Source organism: Pygocentrus nattereri, chromosome 7 (assembly GCF_015220715.1).
Source record: "Pygocentrus nattereri isolate fPygNat1 chromosome 7, fPygNat1.pri, whole genome shotgun sequence".
Classification (NCBI taxonomy): domain Eukaryota; kingdom Metazoa; phylum Chordata; class Actinopteri; order Characiformes; family Serrasalmidae; genus Pygocentrus; species Pygocentrus nattereri.
The window spans coordinates 8,366,068-8,387,901 of record NC_051217.1 but is presented as its reverse complement, the minus strand read 5'-3'; the positions used below and the strand labels follow the sequence as shown (position 1 = coordinate 8,387,901).

The 21,834-nt window shown below is 40.2% G+C and overlaps 1 protein-coding gene across 1 annotated transcript; it reads right to left on the bottom strand.

The window, feature by feature from the left end:
- Positions 1 to 10,301: 10,301 nt before the first annotated feature.
- LOC108411178 (aldo-keto reductase family 1 member B7-like) lies at positions 10,302 to 20,678 on the bottom strand. Its single transcript, XM_017682656.2, has 10 exons — positions 20,522 to 20,678; positions 15,371 to 15,541; positions 15,050 to 15,166; positions 12,136 to 12,213; positions 11,939 to 12,055; positions 11,686 to 11,798; positions 11,407 to 11,494; positions 11,243 to 11,326; positions 10,613 to 10,695; positions 10,302 to 10,506 (listed from the first exon to the last, which is right to left on the bottom strand). The coding sequence occupies exons 1-10, from the start codon at positions 20,603 to 20,605 to the stop codon at positions 10,476 to 10,478; spliced, it is 966 nt and encodes a 321-aa protein (XP_017538145.1). The 5' UTR covers positions 20,606 to 20,678; the 3' UTR covers positions 10,302 to 10,475.
- Between the last annotated feature and the right edge of the window lie 1,156 nt (positions 20,679 to 21,834).

The following is a 21,834-nucleotide window of genomic DNA, read 5'->3' as shown; positions in this document are numbered from 1 at the left end:
TTGCTGTCAACTCCCTCTCCACTTTCTTGTCTCTCTGTATTTATCCTATTGGTTAATCATTGACCCTTACTCTGAAAGTGTGCCAAAATCATTTTCATTTGATCAACATTGTGTGGAAAGATAAATATTAACTCATACACCTGCCATGTTTTTGTATTTTTTAATTCCATACAGTCAAACACTGCTCAGACTAGCACCAGTGTTAGCTTTAGCATTAGCTCATCTAAAGGAGTTTCAGTTGTTGATTTATACATGAGAACACATATGTAGCTTTAATATTAAGTGAATAAATTGTGTTTCTAAATTCATTGATATAAACATGGTTTCTGGAATAATTTGTTCACTTTCAATTGGCCAAATATTCACATTTTATATGTAATCAACCACATATCACTGAACTGAACATTTTTTAATTAAAACTTTCAAATTAAATATTCAGCTTTCAACAATATTTCTGCCAAAATTAGTTTAGCACATTAACCCTACAAATATACCCAGAAAGCACTACTGTGTTGTACCATAGACCACACCAACTGCTGTCCTATAGGACCAAGTCCAGTACAATTTGGCAGTTTTTCTCTGCTCAAAAACTTTACAAGGTTTAATCCCTTCAGACCTGCCAACATGTCCCACCTTGTATTGCTCATTTTTATAATGTGAGAGTGACTCAGCTACTTTGTATTGTAGTTTTTACTGAATAGTAAGAGTTAGAATGTAATAAGCCTTGGATTGTAAAGGTTAACAGGTGTGTTAGAACAGAGAAGTAACCAAACTGTGCCAGATTTTGGCACTCCAGGATAGCACTTGGGCACCCTATGCTGGGTAAATTCCTTCAAATTTATTTGAAATTGTATTTTAAGAGAAAAAAAAAACCCTGCATATATATGACACTGTTGTCATGAAAGTAAAGGGGGATTTTAAAGGGTGGGCTAGAACAGGTAAATAACCAGTCTGTCAGACGTGCTCTGAAACATGTATGACAGCACTAAACATCTTATGAAGCCTGTTCAATTTTAAATGAAAAATGAATGATACTTCATTTGATACTTTTACTCAAGTTGAGGTCTAGAGTAAGGACTTCTACTTTTACTGGAGTAATATTTTACCTTGGGTATCTCTACTTTAACTCAAGTACATGATTTGTGTACTTCGTCCACCTCTGATGAAAGGACATGAATGTTATTTATGTCAATTTTTGTTAATTTAAGGTATTTGTATATGCTACCTGTTGTTTTATGTCAGGCAGTGAGCTTATGTAGCTTGGTGGAGTGTCTACCATGAATCAGAAATGTATGGCTGGTGTTCCTCATGGTGTGTAGTTATGGCCTTTTTTGCTGATGTTTCAATTAAAACACTATTCACAGCAGAATCATGGTCTTCCTTGTATTTCCCTCTGTGACAATATAAGCATATATCTACCACTGTTTTACCAGTATCAACGTTACATGTAACTGACATATTTTCCAACATCATCCTCCCTTTCTTTCAGCGATTTAAGTTCTAAACAATTATCTCATACTCATCAATGCATAGTAAGCCAACCAATTTCTATCAACATCTATTAAGGATTTTTTTTTTCAAAGTGAGTTCAAAGTGAAGGGGTCAGCAACAAATATTTAAGAAAAATTAAGTGTACATTACACTTAAAAATGAATAATTAACATTTAAACATTAAACGTTATAAATTCCACACAGCACAAATTCACATTTAATTAAATGTATTTAAAATATAGGGTAAAAATGAAGAAAATATAAAATAAATAAAACCAAGATGTAGTGATTGGCAAAACATTTGAAACAATATGCGGGCTGTTATACTGTATATGTTATATGTTTATTTTTATTATTGTGGCCGTATAAATTTGGGAAGATGAAAATGAAATCAAATGTCATACTTTGTCTGAAGCTCCTGTTCTGAAGATGGATTTCCATGTCTTTCAAGGCCTGGATCCTTTACATCATCCTCCCTTGCATTTACTAGTGCCAGTGGAGTCTGCTCGAGGCTGCAGTTATAGGCTGGACCTGGAGCCGCAGTTACCTCAATACATCTAAGATGGCCCTCCCAGCTGCTGGAATGTCACACAACAACATTGCGGTAACTGACCAGTCCCTATTTCAACATTAACTAAGACAATTAAGAACTATTTTATAGATGTTTTACTTTAACTTACGTGTGCATTGACTTGGTACTAATCGGCCTGTAGACAGATACATTGGAGTTGCATTTGCAATCAAAAACAGGGAAAATGTGTTGGTCTACTTGTAAACATATATATACTATATATATTTTAAAAGGTATATATTACTGTTGCTGGAAGAAAACTTTGTATCTTCAAAATGTTAACTTGAAGGAAAAAAGCTACTTTACTTTTAATGGAACCAAAGTCAATGGAACCAAACCTTTTTCATCCCCCGAGTCGTTTTAGGTCATTTCTTTTGGTCCATTCATCATGAAATGTACATACAATGTAAAGGGCAACAGGTAGTTTCAAATTATGTCAAAAACTGAAAAATGTCAAAAATAGAGATACAAAGGTTTCTTCCAACAACAACAATATATTTATAATGCCATTCTCTTCCTGATTTGTTTCAGTGCTTTGAGCTTCTCTGGCAATGTTCTAACAACCTCACTGAGAGGCCAGCCAGGTTTTCTAATTAGCTTCTTTAGCTGGTGAAGATACAAGTTTAAACACACTGAAGTTGTGAAGCATCAAGCCTTCTGCCAAGTAAACAAGGTTGTGTACATTGCAGGGCATTCATTTTTTCTCTTGAAAATGTTTCGCAAATAAAAGCAAGTATGCCGTTATATGAGCATGCTGTTTGGAAGAACTGGCCCAGTGTAAAACAAAATCTGTCTGTAACTTTCAATCTATCCAACTTTTGCTCATCAGGAAAATTCCATGTGAATATTTTTCTGAATTTGTTCAAGGCCACTTGAAAGGCTGTCAGCAGCAGAGGCAGGCAATCTGCAGGACAAAGGACCCTGAAGACACAACAGGAGCAGCCTGTTCACAACACCCAGACATACAAGGTGCATGTATTTGGAAAGCCCGTTAGCCTTTTTAATCATGTTCTTTGCAGTGGTAAGGGATCGTACTGATGTTCCTCACCTGTTTCAGCAAAGCATCACTTTCAGGAAAAACAACTCAATTTTTGTATTTGCTCTGCTGGGTACACTTTACACAGCATTGTAGCCTGAGTGGCCTTTGAAGTTCTTCAAAAAGACACATGCCAGAGCATCACAAACCACTATGCACAGCCTTTAAAGACAGGAATTCTTCTTTGTTACCAAATTATATTTCCACAACAGAAATGCCTGACACAAAATCTTTGAGGTGGCCATCCAGTGACCCTAGTTTTTAGTTGCCAAAAAACAAACCAATTATAACAGGAATTGCAAATACAAATCCAGCATTTAGCTTAATGAAAGAGAATGAAAAACTATGTTGAATCCATCAAATGCAAAGCTTATTCTTAATATTCACAGTTTTTTGGGGTGTCATGTAAAGCCATTGTGTATTTTTTATTTAGTGACCTCTGCTACCTTCATGTAAATACTTGATGGAGAAGTCAAAGCAGAAAAAGTCAGATTTGAAATGAACATAACTCAATCTCAATCTAATGTGCAGGTCAGGTTTTATTGGATGGTGGAATCATCAGACTTTGGAACCCCTTTCAGACTTCTGTGAACTTGGGTGATGGTTAGGAGTGACGAGCCTAGAAACAGACAATTGCATGCAGAAGATTAAAGCTCCATCAGGACTAAACAAGTAATAATTAGCTAGTACTTCACAAGTAGGACTGAACCTGAAGGAATACTGGAACTGAAAAACAATTGAACTTACACTAAAGCAATCTCCATGTCTATATTTTTTTTTCCTTGTAAATTGTAAAGTGAATTGCATCTGAAGTGCTATCTTAATTAAATGTGTTTATTTTCTTGCCTCTTTAAGCCTCGGTCTAAGACAAGCACAGCCAACAAGTCAAATATTACTGACTCTATACATCTGCTCCACTAGTAAAATAATAGGAACAAGGGCCTTACCTTTTACATTTGAGATGAGGACACTTGAATGATGGAGCAGTGTGGCAACCTGGCAGCGTTGGTCACGGCCCTCCAGTGACACCTTGAGCTGGTGGCAGAGGTAAGTGTTATGGTTTGGGGGGGCATATCTGGTGTTCAAGAAGGCAGAAGGAGCTGAAATGGAGGAACTGAGACGGCACATGCAGATCTCAACTTTCAAGCCATCACAGCCAAGGCAAGGAGAACCACCATGCATGGGAAGAAGGACACAGCACTCCGTCTGTCTGCTATGGCATCCTGAGAGAGGACTGGGTCGCACATGGCGTCATTGACTTTGCTCAAAGTCTTTGAGGTCACTAGGACAGCTCACCTTGAACCGGGGGCTAGGGAGCTATGTAGCGACCCACCACTGGCTCGTGCTGCCATAAAGCAGGGGAGGCATCGTCATACAGAGTATATCTACCATCAAGGAGAGTTATATGGTTAGAAGTGACCTGCCTGCCCTCTCTCCTGTTTCAGTAGCACTGAGCAGTGGTTCTTCTCTGCAACTGTGTTCAAGAAAAGAACATTTGCTTAAAGCGTAATGTTTCCCCACATGGCACAGTATTATTTAGAACATCATCAGGTTTTGTTGATTACTGTTTGTGTGTTTTGAGCTGTGGACTGTACTCATTTTGACTTTTGACATTTGCCCCCTGGGGTTTCACAGTATTTAGAACATCATCAGGTTTTGTAGGACATTTTAGCCTTATTTTCTAGTTGTCTGTCAGATTGAGCTCTCATCTGATGTCTGAGCTCTAATCCATTTTCAGCAACTCCTCGAGCTCTCTATCAAACTCCTCATAAGACTCGAGTTTAATCAGGCTTTTTGTTTTAGAAATAAACTTTGGAGCAGGAACCTTTGCATCTTTTGGTTTAACATCACCTTGTTTCAGGTTCCTTTGCTTCAGCGTTTCATCAGGTGTGCACTGCAAAATTTCTGAGTCCTGTCTAAGCAGTGACTTCAGTTTCTCACTGTTTGGAAAAGTGACTGGAGGATCACTACACACTTTTTTAGCCTTTTGTTTCCTTTTCTTCTTGTCATGCTCTCTCTCCATTAGCTGATGTTCTTCAAAGCTGAAAGTCATCTTTTCCTGATCATTTGTAATTTCAAGATCTTTCTGAGATGTTTCAAAAGGCCCTTCTTTTGTTTCCTTCCCCTCGTTCTCTGTCTCCATCATTTCACTTTCCTCCCTCTCTCTCTCCACCTCCTGCTCTCTCAGTCGCCTCCTCTGCGTCTTTATCTTTCTTTTCTTGTCTGCAGTCCTCTCCATCTCCCCATCAACTGTCTCAGTCTCTGGTCTCCTCTTTTCTTTCTTTTTCTCCTTTGTGTTCCTCCTCTCCATCTCTGTCTGCATCAGTGGATTGTTTGTCTCTGTCTCTTCAATCTTTTGCTCTTTTGTCTTTTTTCTCTTCTCTGCATGGATCATCTCCTTCTCGTCCCTCTTTGCTTCTGTCACTCTGTTGGTCTCCTCCATCTTCAGCTCCTTTTTCTTCTTTTTCTCTATGACATTCTCCTCCCCCTCTCTCTCCATCTCTGTACTCTTCTTCTCCTTTCCCCTCTTCATCTTCACCAAAACCTTCTTCTGCTCCACCAGTTTGTTGAGAGCACTCTCTTCCTCCAGATTCTCAGACTCTTTCTCTTCTATCTCCTTCTGAAAGAGGATCTCCTCCCTAACAATGGCAAGGACATCCTCTCTCTTCATCTCATTGTGCTCTCTCCTCTTTCTCTCCTCCTCCTCTCTCTCAAGTGTCTTCCTCTGCCTCCTTATCTCTTTCTAGGCCCGCTTCTTGTCTCTTTCTACAGTGTTCCTCTCCTCTTCGATCTTAACCTTCTCTGCATCAATAGCCCTCCACTCTTCTTCTGTTACCATATTTCTCGCCGTCTCCATTCTCTCCATTTTTTTCTTCTGTTTTTGCATGTCTTTCTCAGTCAGACTCTCTCTGTAGACCTGCATCAGTCTCTCCGTCTCATTTTCTTTCTCAAGAGCCTCTTTTTCGAGCTCAATGTTCACCATCTCCATTCCAATAGTCTTCCATTCCTTTGCGATAATTCTTGTCTTTTTCTGTATCATCTTTCTTTCCTCCTCCACCATCTTCTTGTGTCTCTCTTTCTGCAGCTCATTCTCCATGGCGGCTCGCCTTTTCTCTTCTTCCAGTTTCATTCTCTCTCTCACCAACTTTTCATTCTTCCTTGCCTTCAGGAGCCTTTCTTCCATCTCTCTCCATCTCTCCATTTCTCTCTCTCTATCATGTCTCATCTCATGTTGATCTAAAGCAATTGTTTTCCATTGCTTTGCCACTTCCATGAGGAGAAATGTTTCCTGTGCTGCTATCCTCTCCTGTTCCTCTCTCAGTCTTTCTTTCTCTCTCTTGATCTCTCTTTTCTCTGTCTCAATCTTTTGCCTTTCTACCTGAATCTTTTTGAGTTCCTGCTGCACTGTCTGGTACTCGTCTTTCTGCTTCTGGAGCTCCTTCAGCATCCCCCTAACTTCCTCCAGTGTCACATCCAGAGCTCTATCCTTCTGCCTCATCTCATCTTCCTTGATCTGCCTCTCTCTCAAATACTCCTTCAACTCTGCAGCAGAGCATTATATTATGTTAGACCCTCTGAATGCAAGACACAATGGGAAGATCAACCTAAAAGTCAAAGTGCTGACTGTAACAAGCTACTGTTTGTTTACCTCTTGTGTGTATTCATGAACAGGGTCTAAAGCTTTGTGTAAGTGGCTTTTAACACATTTCAAATGAGCTTACACTATTCATAGAGCACTTTTCTTACATGCAGCTCAAAGTGCTGTACACTTAAATAGTAAATTAAAATAGTAAAAGCAGAAAGACAAGAACAGTAAAGAAAATAAATAAAGTTCCACTTCAGAGAACTAGACAATCTAGACCTAAACAATCAACTCCTGATCTTAGTCAACGACCCCCTTTCTTTTCAGCTTTAAATATTAATGTAAAATCTCCTCACCATCTACACAGCTGTTGTTTTCCTCCTCCTCTCTCCTTTTCTCCTCTTCTTTCTTCCAATCTGCCTTGAAGACCTCCATTCTGTGGTCCAGTTCACGGCTCATGATGTTTTGGAGAGCATCCACTCGCTCCTCCAGCCATATTCTCTCCTGGAAGAACTTCACCTGGAGGTGCTCTCTCCATTCCTTCCTCCACGTGTTTGCACTCAACCCGTACTAAGAGAACAAGAGACATTATACATTGAAATAAACCAGAACATTTTTATGTTAATGTGTAAAATATCTTATCATTTTAAATTTGTAATGAGTACCAACCATTTGGGTGAGGCAGTGGTGATGTTGATAGTGGTGAAACTCCGTTGAGGTCCGTCCACTAGACGGAACGAGCATGTTGTCCCTTCATAGAGTGTGACGTCATAGACACGGTCTCATTGTGACGCTCGACAGTCAGTCTTTTCGGTGTCTGTCCACTATCAGACGACCAAGAAGAAATAGAATGATGACAGCAGAGTTCTAGAACTTTCCACGTTTTAATGTTCCTCGGACAACCACCATCACTAAACTCACAGAGCAGCTCAGATATGTTTATTATTTCCTTTTTATTCTATTTCATTACATTTGTTTCCTTTTTATGCAGTTTTTTTATCACTTGTATTTATGAATGTTCTTTGTACTACATAAAAATAACAGTAATAAATATTATAATAAAAATATTTAATTATTATTAATGGTAGTAGTCGTGGTAGTAGTATTAGTTCTAGTAGTACTACTAGATAATAGTACTACTATTAGTAGTAGTTCTGCATTATGACCTCTAGAGGGAGACATAAACCCACTAATACCCACCTACTCATCAATGACTTCAAATATCTTGGGTCAACCATCCAGAGCAATGGACAGTGTAGAAAAGAGGTGAAGAAGAGGGTGCAGGCAAGATGGAGTGGGTGGAGACGGATGTCAGGGCTGATGTGTGACAAAAGGATAGCAGCAAGAGTGAAAGGGAAGGTTTACAAGACAGTAGTGCGTCCTGCTATGATGTATAGTTTGGAGACTGTGGCTCTGTCTAAAAGACAGGAGGCTGAGCTGGAGGTGGCGGAGATGAAGATGCTGAGATTTTCGTTGGGAGTGACAAGGATGGACAAGATTAGAAATGAGCAGATCAGAGGGACAGTGAAGGTGGAGCAGTTTGGAGATAAAGCCAGAGAGGCCAGGTTGAGATGGTTTGGACATGTGTTGAGGAGGAATAGTGGATATATTGGGCAAAGAATGTTGGAGATGGAGCTGCCGGGTAGAAGGAGAAGAGGTAGACCTCAGAGAAGGTTTATGGATGTAGTGAAGGTGGACATGGAGATGGTTGGTGTGAAAGTAGAGGAGGCAATGGATAGGGCAAGATGGAGGCAGATGATCCGCTGTGGCGACCCCTAAAGGGAGCAGCCGAAAGAAGAAGAAGAAGAAGAAGAAACCTACTCATCAAAACATCGGGCACTACTCAGGAAAGTCTTTATTTCCCGTCCGCTCGAATTACTGTCTGTGATGTGTGTGAGGTTGTGGTTTCTAAGCGAAGTTCTGGGGAACACAGAAGGAGGTGGAACAAAGTAAAGTTATATAGGCCTGTGATCACCCATTTTAGCTCCACCTTGTATGTTTGAGAACCTTAAAAATATGAACGTTTCTCCAATTATAAGTGAACAAAAAAGGATTCTGGAAACCTATTTACATTGCACACACACACACACACACACACACACACACACACACACACACACACACACACACACACACACACACACACACACAAGTCTCTGATTTGGTGACAGAGATGTTTATTTGAGATCAAAATTTGGCCATGAGTAGTGAGTAGATGCAGCACACTGGATCCAAAGTGAAAAAATGTAACCCTACCTTTGAATGTTCCCTGACCCAGCAGTGGCATAAAGTTTCGTCTTCTTAGGCTGTTTACTGTTCATGAAGGAGATGATTATTACAGAGACAAACAGTTGTCAGAATAGTGAACTGGCTGGTTGACTGACTGGCTTTCACTCTCTCTTCTCTTTGCTGTCAACCCCTTCCCTGCTGCCTTTACTCCCTTTATTTATTGTATAAGTTACACAGTACTGGTAACATCATGCACTCATCATATAGAGTCCATTTTCATCAAATGCAAACCGTTCTACTCTCCTACAGAATTTTCTTCTTTCATTCTGGTTGCTGTTTGTTTCTATTGGATACACTCATGAATGACATGCAGAAACTGCTGGCCAGTCAGAGAATGGAAGTAGAAAGAGGAAAGATGGAGCCACAGCACATCAGTCCTTGTTTCAGGTTCAGAAGATGAAACGGCTCAAGTTCAGATAATAAAATGTATAGTGATGACAGAATGCTGCAGACACCATGTGGGGAGCTGTACTTTCCCAAGCTAAAGAAGCCCCCTGTTTCTGAGGGTCCCAAAAACACTTTCAACAGTTTACTCAGAAACACCTTTTCTAAGGGTCCTGAGAATGCACAAAATGCAGCTCAGTAATTCAGTAGTTGAAGACAAAACAGCAAAAAGTGAATGTAATTCAGTCCAAGCTGTAACATCATATCATGGAGGTTTTGTCTTTTTAATCTAATGCAAATATGAACTAATCCAAAATTATCTCTACCTAAAAAAAACAAGGACTCAAAAACTTACACAAAATGCCACCATGAGCAGGCACACAAGTTCTTAATTACAGGAAAGAGCATCAGCAACTTTAAGAAAGCAAATTTTAAACCTCTGAATCCAACTCCCATCATTATGCAGCACAAATATGATCTTCCCTATATTCATTTTTTAAACTCTTTTAACACTTCTTCTACTTTACTGACTCCTTAAATCTTAAAAAAGTTAATGTAGCTTTTTTATATTAATCGAGAAAAAGAAAAATAAACATCAGTGTGCCAGTGATACTGGTAATAGCGGCCCTTTGCTGTGGCCTGAAAACAAACTCTGAACAGTAAGAGTGAATTGAAGAATACAAGAACTGAACATGCTGACAGCACATCATTTTATTTTGAGGATAAAAGTCTTCTAAAAGGATCTAACTCAAACACTCAGAGGCTCAATAAGTCAAAGTTTTTAGTACTGATAAAGATTTTAGTACTGATAAAATTAACTTGCCTTTGCATTTAATGTTTGAGAAAGCTTATTTATTATGTGGACTAACATGGACAAACATTTCAATGTTAAATTAAACCATTAAACACACTGCATGTTGTTATTTTAAAAAAGATTTTATTCACACAAATTTCTCAGTTTATGACAGTGTAAATTACAATCCCAGTGTATCTCTAACATTAGTCCAGTTATTGTATGAAAATTTAAATTCAGCTGATTTGTCAACAAAAACAGTGGTCTAAAGTTCTTCTGATTGAAATATCAGCATTCACAATGGAGAAGCTTCCCTGTATCTCAGTCACTAAAAAGGGTAGAAACGATGAGACTTCATGCTGTAGAACAAAAGCACACCATTGTTAAATAGTAAAGAAATGTATTTTGGGCCACATTGTAATAAAAGTGATTTAAGTGGTATTGGGGTGAAAAGTGTGCTCTTACTCTTCAAAGGGTGCACCTCTCCAGCCACGATTCAGAGACTTGAGTGCTCTCATATCCTCCTCATCCAGAGAGAAGTCAAAGACCTGTTTTCACATTTATACAAGACATTACGCTTAATACATTTTGAGTAATTTTCACTGACAGTACCATTTTGTCAAGTCATATGGAATTGGTGTTGTACTGGGATTCATTTACCTCATTAATTGACTCTTTTATCCTTCTTTTTTTTAATTTTGTCATTTTGTTTTTGAGATCGACCTACAAAGTTTTATGTATCAAAACATCATAATTCTTTTTAAAATGATCATATTACAACCTCCCTTTTCCCTTAGAATTAAAAATCTGTTTTTGTTATATACGGTATGTAAATAACCTCTGTTCTGATTGGCTGTTCTGTGTTGTGCCTCATTGTCTCGTCTAGGCTGATGGGTTGTGTGGCTATTTTTGTACATTAATTTTAACGTATGGACGGTATAGATGGAAGTGATGAAAAATGTGAAGAAAATTTGTTTTAATCTCTTTAACCTTATTGCATTATGCAAGCTTGAAGCAACTTTTATGCATATGCACAAATGATAAAGAGCACACAATGTTTTAAATATTCAGCCTATACTGAGAGGGATGGGTTACCTTTATGTTCTCCTGAATCTGGGCAGTGTTAATACCCTTTGGAATCACTGCAATGTCCTGTTCAATGTGATACCTTAGCAAAACCTGCAAAACACCTGAGATTCAACATTGGAGGACATACAGAAAAGCATGGATGTGTTATTTGTTGAAAGAGGAGGTATGACCTGTGCAGGAGTCCGTTTGTGTTTTGCAGCAATCTTCCCAACCACAGGATCCTCCAACAGCTTTTCAGGGTCTGTTTCTCCTGCATGCCTACAAGACAGAAATAGAAGAAGAGTTTAATTAAAGGCTGAAATTTGGACTGAGATTATAATACATGGTGATCTGCAACATTTCAGTTTGCTATAGATGTGAAACCTGCCCTTTATTCATTTATTGCTTTTGATGGCTAAAGATAAAATCAGATTTAAAAAAAATTGTGGTCAAATGTTGTGTGAACTTACAACTCTTTGGGTTTGTCTGGTGAGCCGAAGGGAAAGAAAGCCGTGAGAGCAATATTCTTCGACTTACAATATTTAATCAGATCAGTCTGCACCAGGTAAGGATGAAGCTCTACCTACAGATGACAGTGTGTTTATTTGATATGGATTTTGCTTTAATTATGTATGCACAGTATGGACACTGATTGGTCTTAAACAAATATTTACCACATCAGTAAAACAAATATATTACTTTATCACCACAATGTCTCAGTACCTGATTGACAACTGGAGGCACTTTGGCCACAGACAGCAGCCTCTCAAGTTGTGGGATTGAGAAGTTGGACACTCCAATACTCTTCACTTTTCCAGTAGCCTTCAAAGCTTCCATCCCCTGTAATGTATATACACAGGACACTGTAACAATCAAGAACCTCTTGATGGGTTTTATAGATCACAGAAGCCTCTCCTTACCTTCCACACATCCACATAGTCAAAGTCTGTTGTGAGAGTTTTTCCATCCTTCTTTGGAAAGAGGTCGTCACCAACGTCCTGTGATCACAAGCCATCAGGTTATTCTCTGTGATGAACATGTTATCTGATGGATCACATACAAAAATTCATTGTCGTGGGCTGGAGGTTAAGGAGCCAGCCTTGTGATTGGAAGGTTGCCGGTTTGATGCACTCAGCTGACAGTCCATGACTGAAGTGCCCTTGAGCAAGGCACCTAACCCCCAATTGCTCCACAGGTGCCGTGGATAGGGCTGTCCACTGCTCTGGGCAAGTGTGCTCCTGCCCCGAGTGTTTATTTTCATTAGCGTGCTATATACGGGTGTTTCATTGCACGGATGGGTTAAATGCAGAGGTCTAATTTCACAGTGTGCAAACACAGTGACAAATTCTCAGTGACTCAATGTCTCACTCAAATTAAACAAATTAAAGATGAGTCTTTCACATTTTGTGATGCTTTAAAACTTTCAATCTGGCCTCTTGCAGCTCCACAACTGTCTAAATCTGGCTTGGCCCTATCTGTGCTCTTCTAGCTCCTCACTCATTACAGTTTGCACCTGTTATTTCTGTATTGGGGTGGAATGTTTACCGGTTTTAATTATATAGCACAGTATAAACAACATAAATAAAAAATATAAATAAATAGCTTGTTCCAGTCTTCTACCACTGTCCCCCTACAACCAATGAAAAATTTAACTAAAGAAAACAAATTTTGCTCTGAGTACAATACCATTACTGACGAATTCAGTGTCATGAGTGCAAATGTTACACCTTAGCCCAAAGCAGGGTCACTTGTAAACAGGCTGAGGGGCTTTGTATAACCTGCGGTAAGTTATATAAAAATTCCCACTAATGTTTGCTTGTGATAAATGCATCCTAGTTTAGCAGTGAGCTAATTTTGTTCACTAGTTAGCTGGTTAGCTTAATCTACAACCCCAATTCCAATGAAGTTGGGATGTTGTGTAAAACATAAATAAAAACAGAATATGATGATTTGCAAATCCTTTTCAACCTGTATTCAATTGAATACACTACGAAGACAAGATATTTAATGTTCAAATGGATAAACTTTATTGTTTTTTGCAAATATTCACTCATTTTGAATTTGATGCCTGCAACACGTTCCAAAGAAGTCGGGACAGGGGCAACAAAAGACTGGGAAAGTTGAGGAAAGCTCAAAAAACACCTGTTTGGAACATTCCACAGGTGAAGAGGTTAATTGGAAACAGGTGAGTGTCATGACTGGGTATAAAGGGAGCATCCCTGAAAGGCTCAGTCGTTCACAAGCAAGGATGGGGCGAGGTTCACCACTTTGTGAACAACTGTGTGAGCAACCAACATTGAATGCCTGTGACCTTCGATCCCTCAGGCAGCACTGCATTAAAAACCGACATCATTCTGTAATGGATATTCCCACGTGGGCTCAGGAACACTTCAGAAAACCATTGTCAGTGAATTCAGTTCGTCGCTCCATCTACAAGTGCAAGTTAAAACTCTGCCATGCACAGTGAAAGCCATATATCAACAACACCCAGAAACACCATTGGCTTCTCTGGGCCTGAGCTCATCTGAGATGGACTGACGCAAAGTGGAAAAGTCCAGATTGTTATCAGCGCAAAGTTCAAGTTCATGGCATGGGTAACTTGTACATCTGTGAAGGCACCATTAATGCTGAAAGGTACATACAGGTTTTGGAGCAACATATGCTGCCATCCAAGCAACGTCTTTTTCAGGGACGTCCCTGCTTATTTCAGCAAGACAATGCCAAGCCACATTCTGCACGTGTTACAACAGCGTGGCTTCGTAGTAAAAGGGTGCGGGTACTAGACTGGCCTGCCTGCAGTCCAGACCTGTCTCCCATTGAAAATGTGTGGCACATTATGAAGCGCAAAATACAACAATGGAGACCCCGGACTGTTGATCAACTGAAGTTGTACATCAAGCAAGAATGGAAATAAATTCCACCTACAAAGCTTCAACAATTAGTGTCCTCAGCTCCCAAACGCTTATTGAGTGCTGTTAAAAGGAAAGGTGATGTAACACAGTGGTAAACATGCCCCTGTCCCAACTTCTTCGGAGCGTGTTGCAGGCATCAAATTCAAAATGAGTGAATATTTGCAAAAAAACAATAAAGTTTATCCGTTTGAACATTAAATATCTTGTCTTTGTAGTGTATTCAATTGAATATAGGTTGAAAAGGATTTGCAAGTCATCGTATTCTGTTTTATTTATGTTTTACACAACATCCCAACTTCATTGGAATTGGGGTTGTAGGCAGGTTGTGCACACTGATTAAATTGCAAAGAAGCAAACTCATGTAAGAGGATGTAGCTGATATTTTCCTTACTTTGAAACTTGCCACAGCTGCTGGTGTTTCATTCACAGCAACGACATTAGTGTGATGGAACATGACTCATCACACATTGCTTTATTGACATTTTTTTTGTTTGTTTTTCTTCAAATTTGTGAAATGGAATAAGTCAAGGGGTCAGAAGGCCAAAGTAAGACCAAATTTGCTAGTGAACCTTACTTTGTGTATTTATTGTAATGTCCTAACAGTAAACACTGACTGCCAATGGTAGTTAGTGGAGTTAGTTAAAGTCTGATGTTTAGACTGAGAAATTTGGGTAATAGTAAGTTATGTTTTTTATAGCGTATTCCTTTAAACTTTAGTATTTATTCTTGGAGATCGTTCAGTTATATTCAAAGTGAATAAGTGTTGGTTGGCTAATGTTGGTGATAGATATGGGGTTATCCATCTTAATGGGTTTTTGTTTGTTTTCTTTTGTAATTTTGCTTTCCTTACATCATTAACATTTACAATGATTTTAAAGGTTCTACACCTGACAAAAAGCTGAATGCAGTGCTGTTGTATAACCTGTAGTCCCACAGGGAAGTGCACCAGGTACAGGTCTATGTAATCCAGTTGCAGGTCACTGAGAGATTTATCTAGACACACAGGGATGGCCTCAGGGGCAAAATATCTGCACCACAGCTGCACACAACAAAACAGAGACACTTTATTAATTTATATATAATCTTCTGAGATTTTATACTTCAAACAGAGTTAAACTTCATTAAACAGCATTTGACTGGGTGAAAGTTGTGCTGAATGTTATTTTGTAAAGTTGGGATGTTTTATTACCTCAGTCAAATTCACCTATAGTTATTGTTGAGATGTTTTATAAGACTGGCTTACCTTGCTTACAATGAACATGTCCTCGCGCTTAATGACCCCCTGCTGTAACTTGGAGCGGACGGCCTTGCCCACGTCCACTTCAGTCTGATAGACGATGGCTGTGTCCAAGTGACGGTAGCCAGCATCAATTGCTTCCTCAAGTATTTCTTGACTCCGGCCTGAAGTTGCAACCTGATGATCAAATAGTACAGCATTTCTAGTTTCACTGTTTATCCAGAGATACAGAAAGAGAAACACAGCCGGGTCTCTCTACACCAATTCACCTAGAACCTGGCAGGTCATGCAATAGATTTCCATGAAAAAAAAATAGATAAAAACACTATATAAAATATACATAGTTTTATTTAAATAAAATATTGCGACATTTTAATTCATTGGCATTTTTAAGTTCATGTTTATTCAGAGTGTGGAAACTTAAATGTAAATTTTCAGTCAGTTTTCAACATTAATCTGCACACAGTAGTCCGGCACATTAACCCCTCCAGTAGGCGCAGAAACCGTTTCACAGTACCACCTGTATCCAACTTACCAGGTTTGAATTATTGAATTATAGGCATTGAATTATAAGCTGCACTTATATATTATATTTTATTGTATTGCACTGTGTATGGTAGTTTATTGTATTTTATTGTATTGTATTGCATTTCATTGAATGGCACAGAGTTCTGTGTTCAATTCTGTTCCTTTTTTTCTCTGTATCTACCGTGACTTTTTGTTTCCAGCAGTATCTGAGCTCAGGACTGTCTTTTTCTCTAAGCTATTGGTAACTAGCAAAGATACTTTCTCTACATAGACAAAGCATGTCTTGTAAGTCACTCTGGATAAGAGCGTCTGCTAAATGCTGTAAATGTAAAATGTTTTTCCCTCTTCAAACACGTCACAAGGTTTAATCCCTTTAGTATGTTATTATACACTTGTATAGTGTATCAGGTAGTTTGAACTGTAGTCTTTCTATTCATTACAAAATGAGATGTATAGAATGTAATAAGCCTCAGACTGTTGGGATTGTGTCACTCTTTCGGGTTCTCCTCCCTTGCCTAAAATGCTCCAGGATTTCCCAGAATTCCTATCATCATGACATCACTCCTTGTGCCAATGACAGGCCTTTGCCCTGTTCACAGTCACCTGATTACTAATGCACTTTAAAAGGATTCTGGTTTGTTCTCCTCATTGCAAGGTACTGCCACTCTGTTGGGTTACTGAGCTTTTCTCTTCTGATTTCATGACTACTGTGCTGAACCCATGGCTTGTTTTTCGACTCTTACTCTTTTGGATTTGCCCTTTTGCTCTAGTTGCTTGTGTTTTTGTATGTTCTGTTTTTTTTTTATAGTTTTTGGATTCTGATTTTGGACTTGCCCTGACTCTGTCCTTTCTCCCAAGTTTTCTCTCATTAAACCAACTTTATATTTGAAGATCCACGAGTGTCTTTCTGTGCCTGTTCACCGCTACAAATTAACAGATGTACCAGAGTATGGAAGCAATCAACCTGGGCCAGACTGTCTCTAGTGTCTAATAGTAAAACGTGTTAGCTTGATAAATTAGATTTTGTATTTTGTCTTTGTATTATTTAGTTTAACTAAAGTTTGATGAAAGTATATAAAACTTGTAAAAAGGTGACGAGTCTTCCTCAGCATGCAAGGCTGCTCTGACAAGCTTGTGTGTTAGCTTTAGCATTAGCTCATCTGAAGGAGTTTCAGTTGCCAGTTTAGACATGAAAACCTTCATGTCTCCTTTAATATTGAGTGAATAAATTGTGTTTTGTTTAATGAAGTAATATACTTCTGTGCAAGTGTTTGTGTCTTTCACATTTTAGCTTAAATTGCTAGCTGGTTTAGCTAAAATAGGCCAGTACCTGAAATTATGTTTTTACTTTTTAAATTTCAACTTTTTTATTTAAAATAATCTGAGACAACAATTGTTCATAAACATTTTTCTTTGTTGGTAAGCTTAGTTATTATTGCTTTAACATTGTTATTCCATCCATCCATCCATCCATCCATCCATCCATCCATCCATCCATCCATCATCTTCCACTTCTCCGGGGTTTGGGTCGCGGGGGCAGCATCCTAAGCAATGAGGCCCAGACCTCCCTTTCCCCAGCCACTTCCACTAGCTCTCCGGGGGGGATTCCAAGGCGCTCCCAGGCCAGCTGGGCAATATAGTCACGCCAGCGTGTCCTGGGTCTTCCCCTGGGTCTCCTCCCTGGTGGACTTGCCTGTGACACCTCACGAGGGAGGCGTCCAGGAGGCATCCTAACCAGATGCCCGAACCACCTCAACTGGCTTCTCTCGACATAAAGAAGCAGCGGCTCTACTCCCGAGTCTCTCCCGGATGACCAAACTTCTCACCCTATCTCTAAGGGAGAGTCCAGACACCCTGTGGAGGAAACTCATTTCGGCCGCTTATATTTGCGATCTTATGCTTTCGGTCATTACCCAAAGCTCATGACCATAGGTGAGGGTGGGAGCGTAGATCGACCGGTAAATCGAGAGGTTTGCTTTGTGGCTCAGCTCTTTCTTTACCACAACAGACCAGTAAAAAGCCCGCATCACTGCTGACCCAGCACCAATCCGCCTGTCAATCTCCCGCTCCCTTTTACCATCACTCGTGAACAAGACCATGAGATACTTAAACTTCTCCACTTGAGGCAAGAGCTTATCCCAACCCAGAGAGGGCTCTCCACCCTTTTCCACCTGAGAACCATGGTCTTGGATTTGGAGGTACTGATTCTCATCCCGGCTGCTTCACACTTGGCTACAAACCGATCCAAGTGGTCCCCTTTTTTAAAAAGAGGCACCACCACCCCAGTCTGCCAATCCTTAATGACTTCGGCCTCAGTAATGGACGAGCCTATTCCTGTGTCTCCAGACTCTGCCTCCTCACTGGAGAATGAGTCGGTGGGATTGAGAAGGTCCTCAAAGTATTCCTTCCACTGCCCAATGACGTCTTCAGTCGAAGTCAGCAGCATACCATCTCCACTATATACAGTACTAGTGGCACACTGCTTTCCCCTTCTGAGTCACCTGACGGTTTGCCAGAATCTTTTCAGAGCCGACTTAAAGTCACTTTCCAAGTCCTCACCAAACTCCTCCCACACCCGGGTTTTTGCCTTGGCGACGACTGAAGCCGCAGATTGCTTGGCCTGTCGACACCTGTCAGCTGCCTCTGGTGTCCCACAGGCCAACCATGCCTGATAGGACTCCTTCTTCAGCTTGACGGCGTCTCTCACCTGGGGTGTCCACCACCGGGTTCGAGGATTACCGCACCGACAGGCACCAACTACCTTGCGGCTACAGCTACAGTCAGCCGCTTCAACAATGGAGGAGCGGAACATGGCCCATTCTGAGTCAATGTCCCCCACCTCCCCCGATATCTGGTCAAAGTTCTGATGGAGGTGTGAGTTGAAGATCAATCTGAGAGGTTCTTCTGCCAGACGTTCCCAACAAATCCTCACTATACGCTTGGGTTTGCCTGGTCTGACCGGCATCTTCCCCCACCACCTGATCCAACTCACCACCAGGTGGTGATCAGTTGACAACTCAGCTCCTCTCTTTACCCAAGTGTCCAAAACACATGGCTGCAAGTCCGAGGACATGACTACAAAGTCAATCATTGAACTGCAGCCTAGGGTGTCCTGGTGCCATGTGCACTTATGGACATCCTTGTGTTCATGATGGACAAACTGTGGTTTGCACAGAAGTCCAAAAACTGAACACCACTCGGGTTCAGATCAGAGAGGCCATTCCTCCCAATCACACCCCTCCAGGTCACACTGTCGTTGCCCACGTGAGCGTTGAAGTCCCCCAGTAGGACAATAGAGTCTTCAGGAGGAACACTTTCAAGCACCCTTCCTAAGGACTCTAGGAAGGCTGGGAGCGTAAGCACAGACAGCAGTCAGGACCCATTCCCCAACCCGAAGACGTAGGGAAGCTACCCTCTCGTCCACCGGAGAAAACCCCAACATACAGGCGCCGAGTCGAGGGGCTATGAGAAATCCACAAAGCACCGAACCCCTACTACTGCCCTTCCCATTGGTGGTGGATCGATGGGAGGGGGGCCTCATGTAACCCCTTCGGGCTGGGCCCGGCCGGGCACCATGAGTAAATGCCCGGCCACCAGACGCTTGCTGGCGAGCCCCTCCCCCAGGCCTGACTTCAGGGTGGGACCCCGGTAACCCTGTTCCAGGCAGGGTACACAAGTCCTGTTTTTTTATAGGGGGGAATTTTGGATCACACTTTGTCTGACCTGTCACCTAGGACCAGTTTGCCATGGGAGACCCTACCAGGAGCTTTTGCTCCAGACAACATAGCTCCTAGGATCATTCAAGCATGCAAACCCCTCCACCACGATAAGGTGGTGATCCATGGAGAGGCACTGTTATTCCTTCATGTAAAAATTCAGTCCATTTTCAGCATTATTTCTGCAGAAAAGTAATCCAGCACTTATAACCCTACAAGTATGCCCATAAACCACTAGTGTATTTTACTATAGGTCAGATCAACTGCTGTCCTTCACAACCAAGTTCAGCATAATTTGCAGATCACAGGGTTTAATGTTTTAAGACCTGCCAGCAAGGTCAAACTTATCACACACTGATTTAATATGAGTGACTCAGCTGGTTTGCATTGTACTCTTTGTAGTTACTGATGAATGTGTAATAGGTGTGTTAGAGCGGGAAAGACAAACTGTGCGACACTCCAGGACATGACTTGAGCAACTCTGCGACAGGCCAACATGAAAATGCTTTGATAAGTCTTCAAATAAGTGATACATTATTAAACAATATTACTGTTTTATCAAGAATATTACTTTCAATATAACCAGTTTTAACCTCCAGCTTTCTGAGTTTTACAGTTTTGATTAAGGACTGCTCTTCACACTGTCACAATTTCACCTGACAAGACCAACAATTAATTATTGCCTTATTTTGTCCAGATGCAGAGTGTCTGGCTATTGCTGGACAATTTCCTTCTTCAAATTTACTTGAAATGATGTTTATTTAAGATTAGAATTTTGCCCTGAATAGAAGCAGCACATCAGAACCAAAGATGATGAGTAAAGGAAACACATATATAGACAGCAGAGAATTGTGATGGTTACCAATCAAGGACGCTTGTTCCACATACATAATTTCCAAAAATGTAATCCTACCTTTAAATTGAATGTTCCCTGACCCAGCAGTGGCATAAAGCTGCCATCACGGAGTTTGATGTTCTTAGGCTGTCCGTTGCTCATGACGGAGATGATTATTACAGAGTCAAACAGTTGTCAGGATAGTGAACTGGCTGGCTGACTGACTGGCTTTCACTCTGTGTTTAATGCTTTGCTGTCAACTCCCTCTCCACTGCCTTCTCTCTCTTTACTTATCTTATTGGTTAATCATTGACCTTTACTCTGAAAGTGTGCCAAATTCATTTTAATTTGATCAACGTTGTGTGGAAAGATAAATGTTAACTCATACACATGCCATTAAATTGACAAACACAATTTAACGTTGCTCTGTCTACCGCTTGTTAGCTTTAGTATTAGCTCATCTGAAGAAGTTTCAGTGGCTAAATTAGATATGAAAAGCCATACATAGCTTTAACAAGTGAATAAATTCTGTTCCTGGATTGATTAATGTAAAGAGGTTTCCAGAATCCTTTTTGCTCACTTTAAATGGCCCAAACATTCACATTGTATAGGTACTCAGTCATGTATATCTGCACTAGCATCCTATAAACCTAGTTTATTTTTGAAAGAAAACTTACAATTGAAAATTTTCAACATTACATTTTTGTTAAAGGTTTTAACACACACGCACACACACACAAACACACACACACACACACGCACATCTTTCAAGCAGCTTCTCCTGGCCTATCCCAGCTGTCATTGGGCGAAAGGTCGGATACACCCTAGAGAGGTCGCCAGTCCATTGCAGGGCAAGGTTTTGACAAAAAAGGCATTATTTTTGCTAAAGTATTCACACACTTTAGCCATATAAGTGTGCCCAACCATACATTTAGTTAAAGTTCAAGTACAAGCAATCAAGTAAAAGATACTCAAGTTGTTACATTTGTTAGTCAAGTTGAAATATCACAGTATGTGCTCCTGAATGTTTTTAAGCTACAAAAGCAAAAGTATTTCTTAAAAATTCATTTCTAATTCAGCATTTTACACAGGATATCTTTTTATTGTTTATACTAGAAGTACATCCACAAAAACCCACTCATCTAGAGCACCCAAACACATAGATTCAATAGATTGTTAAAACTAAAGTAATGCGTCTGTTGTGAAAATGTACTGAGTAAAAATACAGATTTTTCTTTTGAAACTTTTCATTTTGTCATGATTGGCTCCTCCCACTCCTCCATGTGCTTTTCTGTTTACTTTTTATCGTCCATGTGCTTCTTTGTTTGGTTTCCTCCTGGTTCTACCCCTTGTCTCTTGTCTCCGCCCTTGATTGTTTCCACCTGTTTTCC

Coding starts and splice junctions, on each gene's coding strand:
- LOC108411178 (XM_017682656.2), bottom strand. CDS start 20,605: ATGAGCAACGGACAGCCTAAGAACATCAAACTCCGTGATGGCAGCTTT. Junction 12,056..12,135: donor ACTATGTGGATGTGTGGAAG/GTAAGGAGAGGC, acceptor TATACATTACAG/GGGATGGAAGCTTTGAAGGC. Junction 10,507..10,612: donor AGAGGTGCACCCTTTGAAGA/GTAAGAGCACAC, acceptor TTTGTTCTACAG/CATGAAGTCTCATCGTTTCT.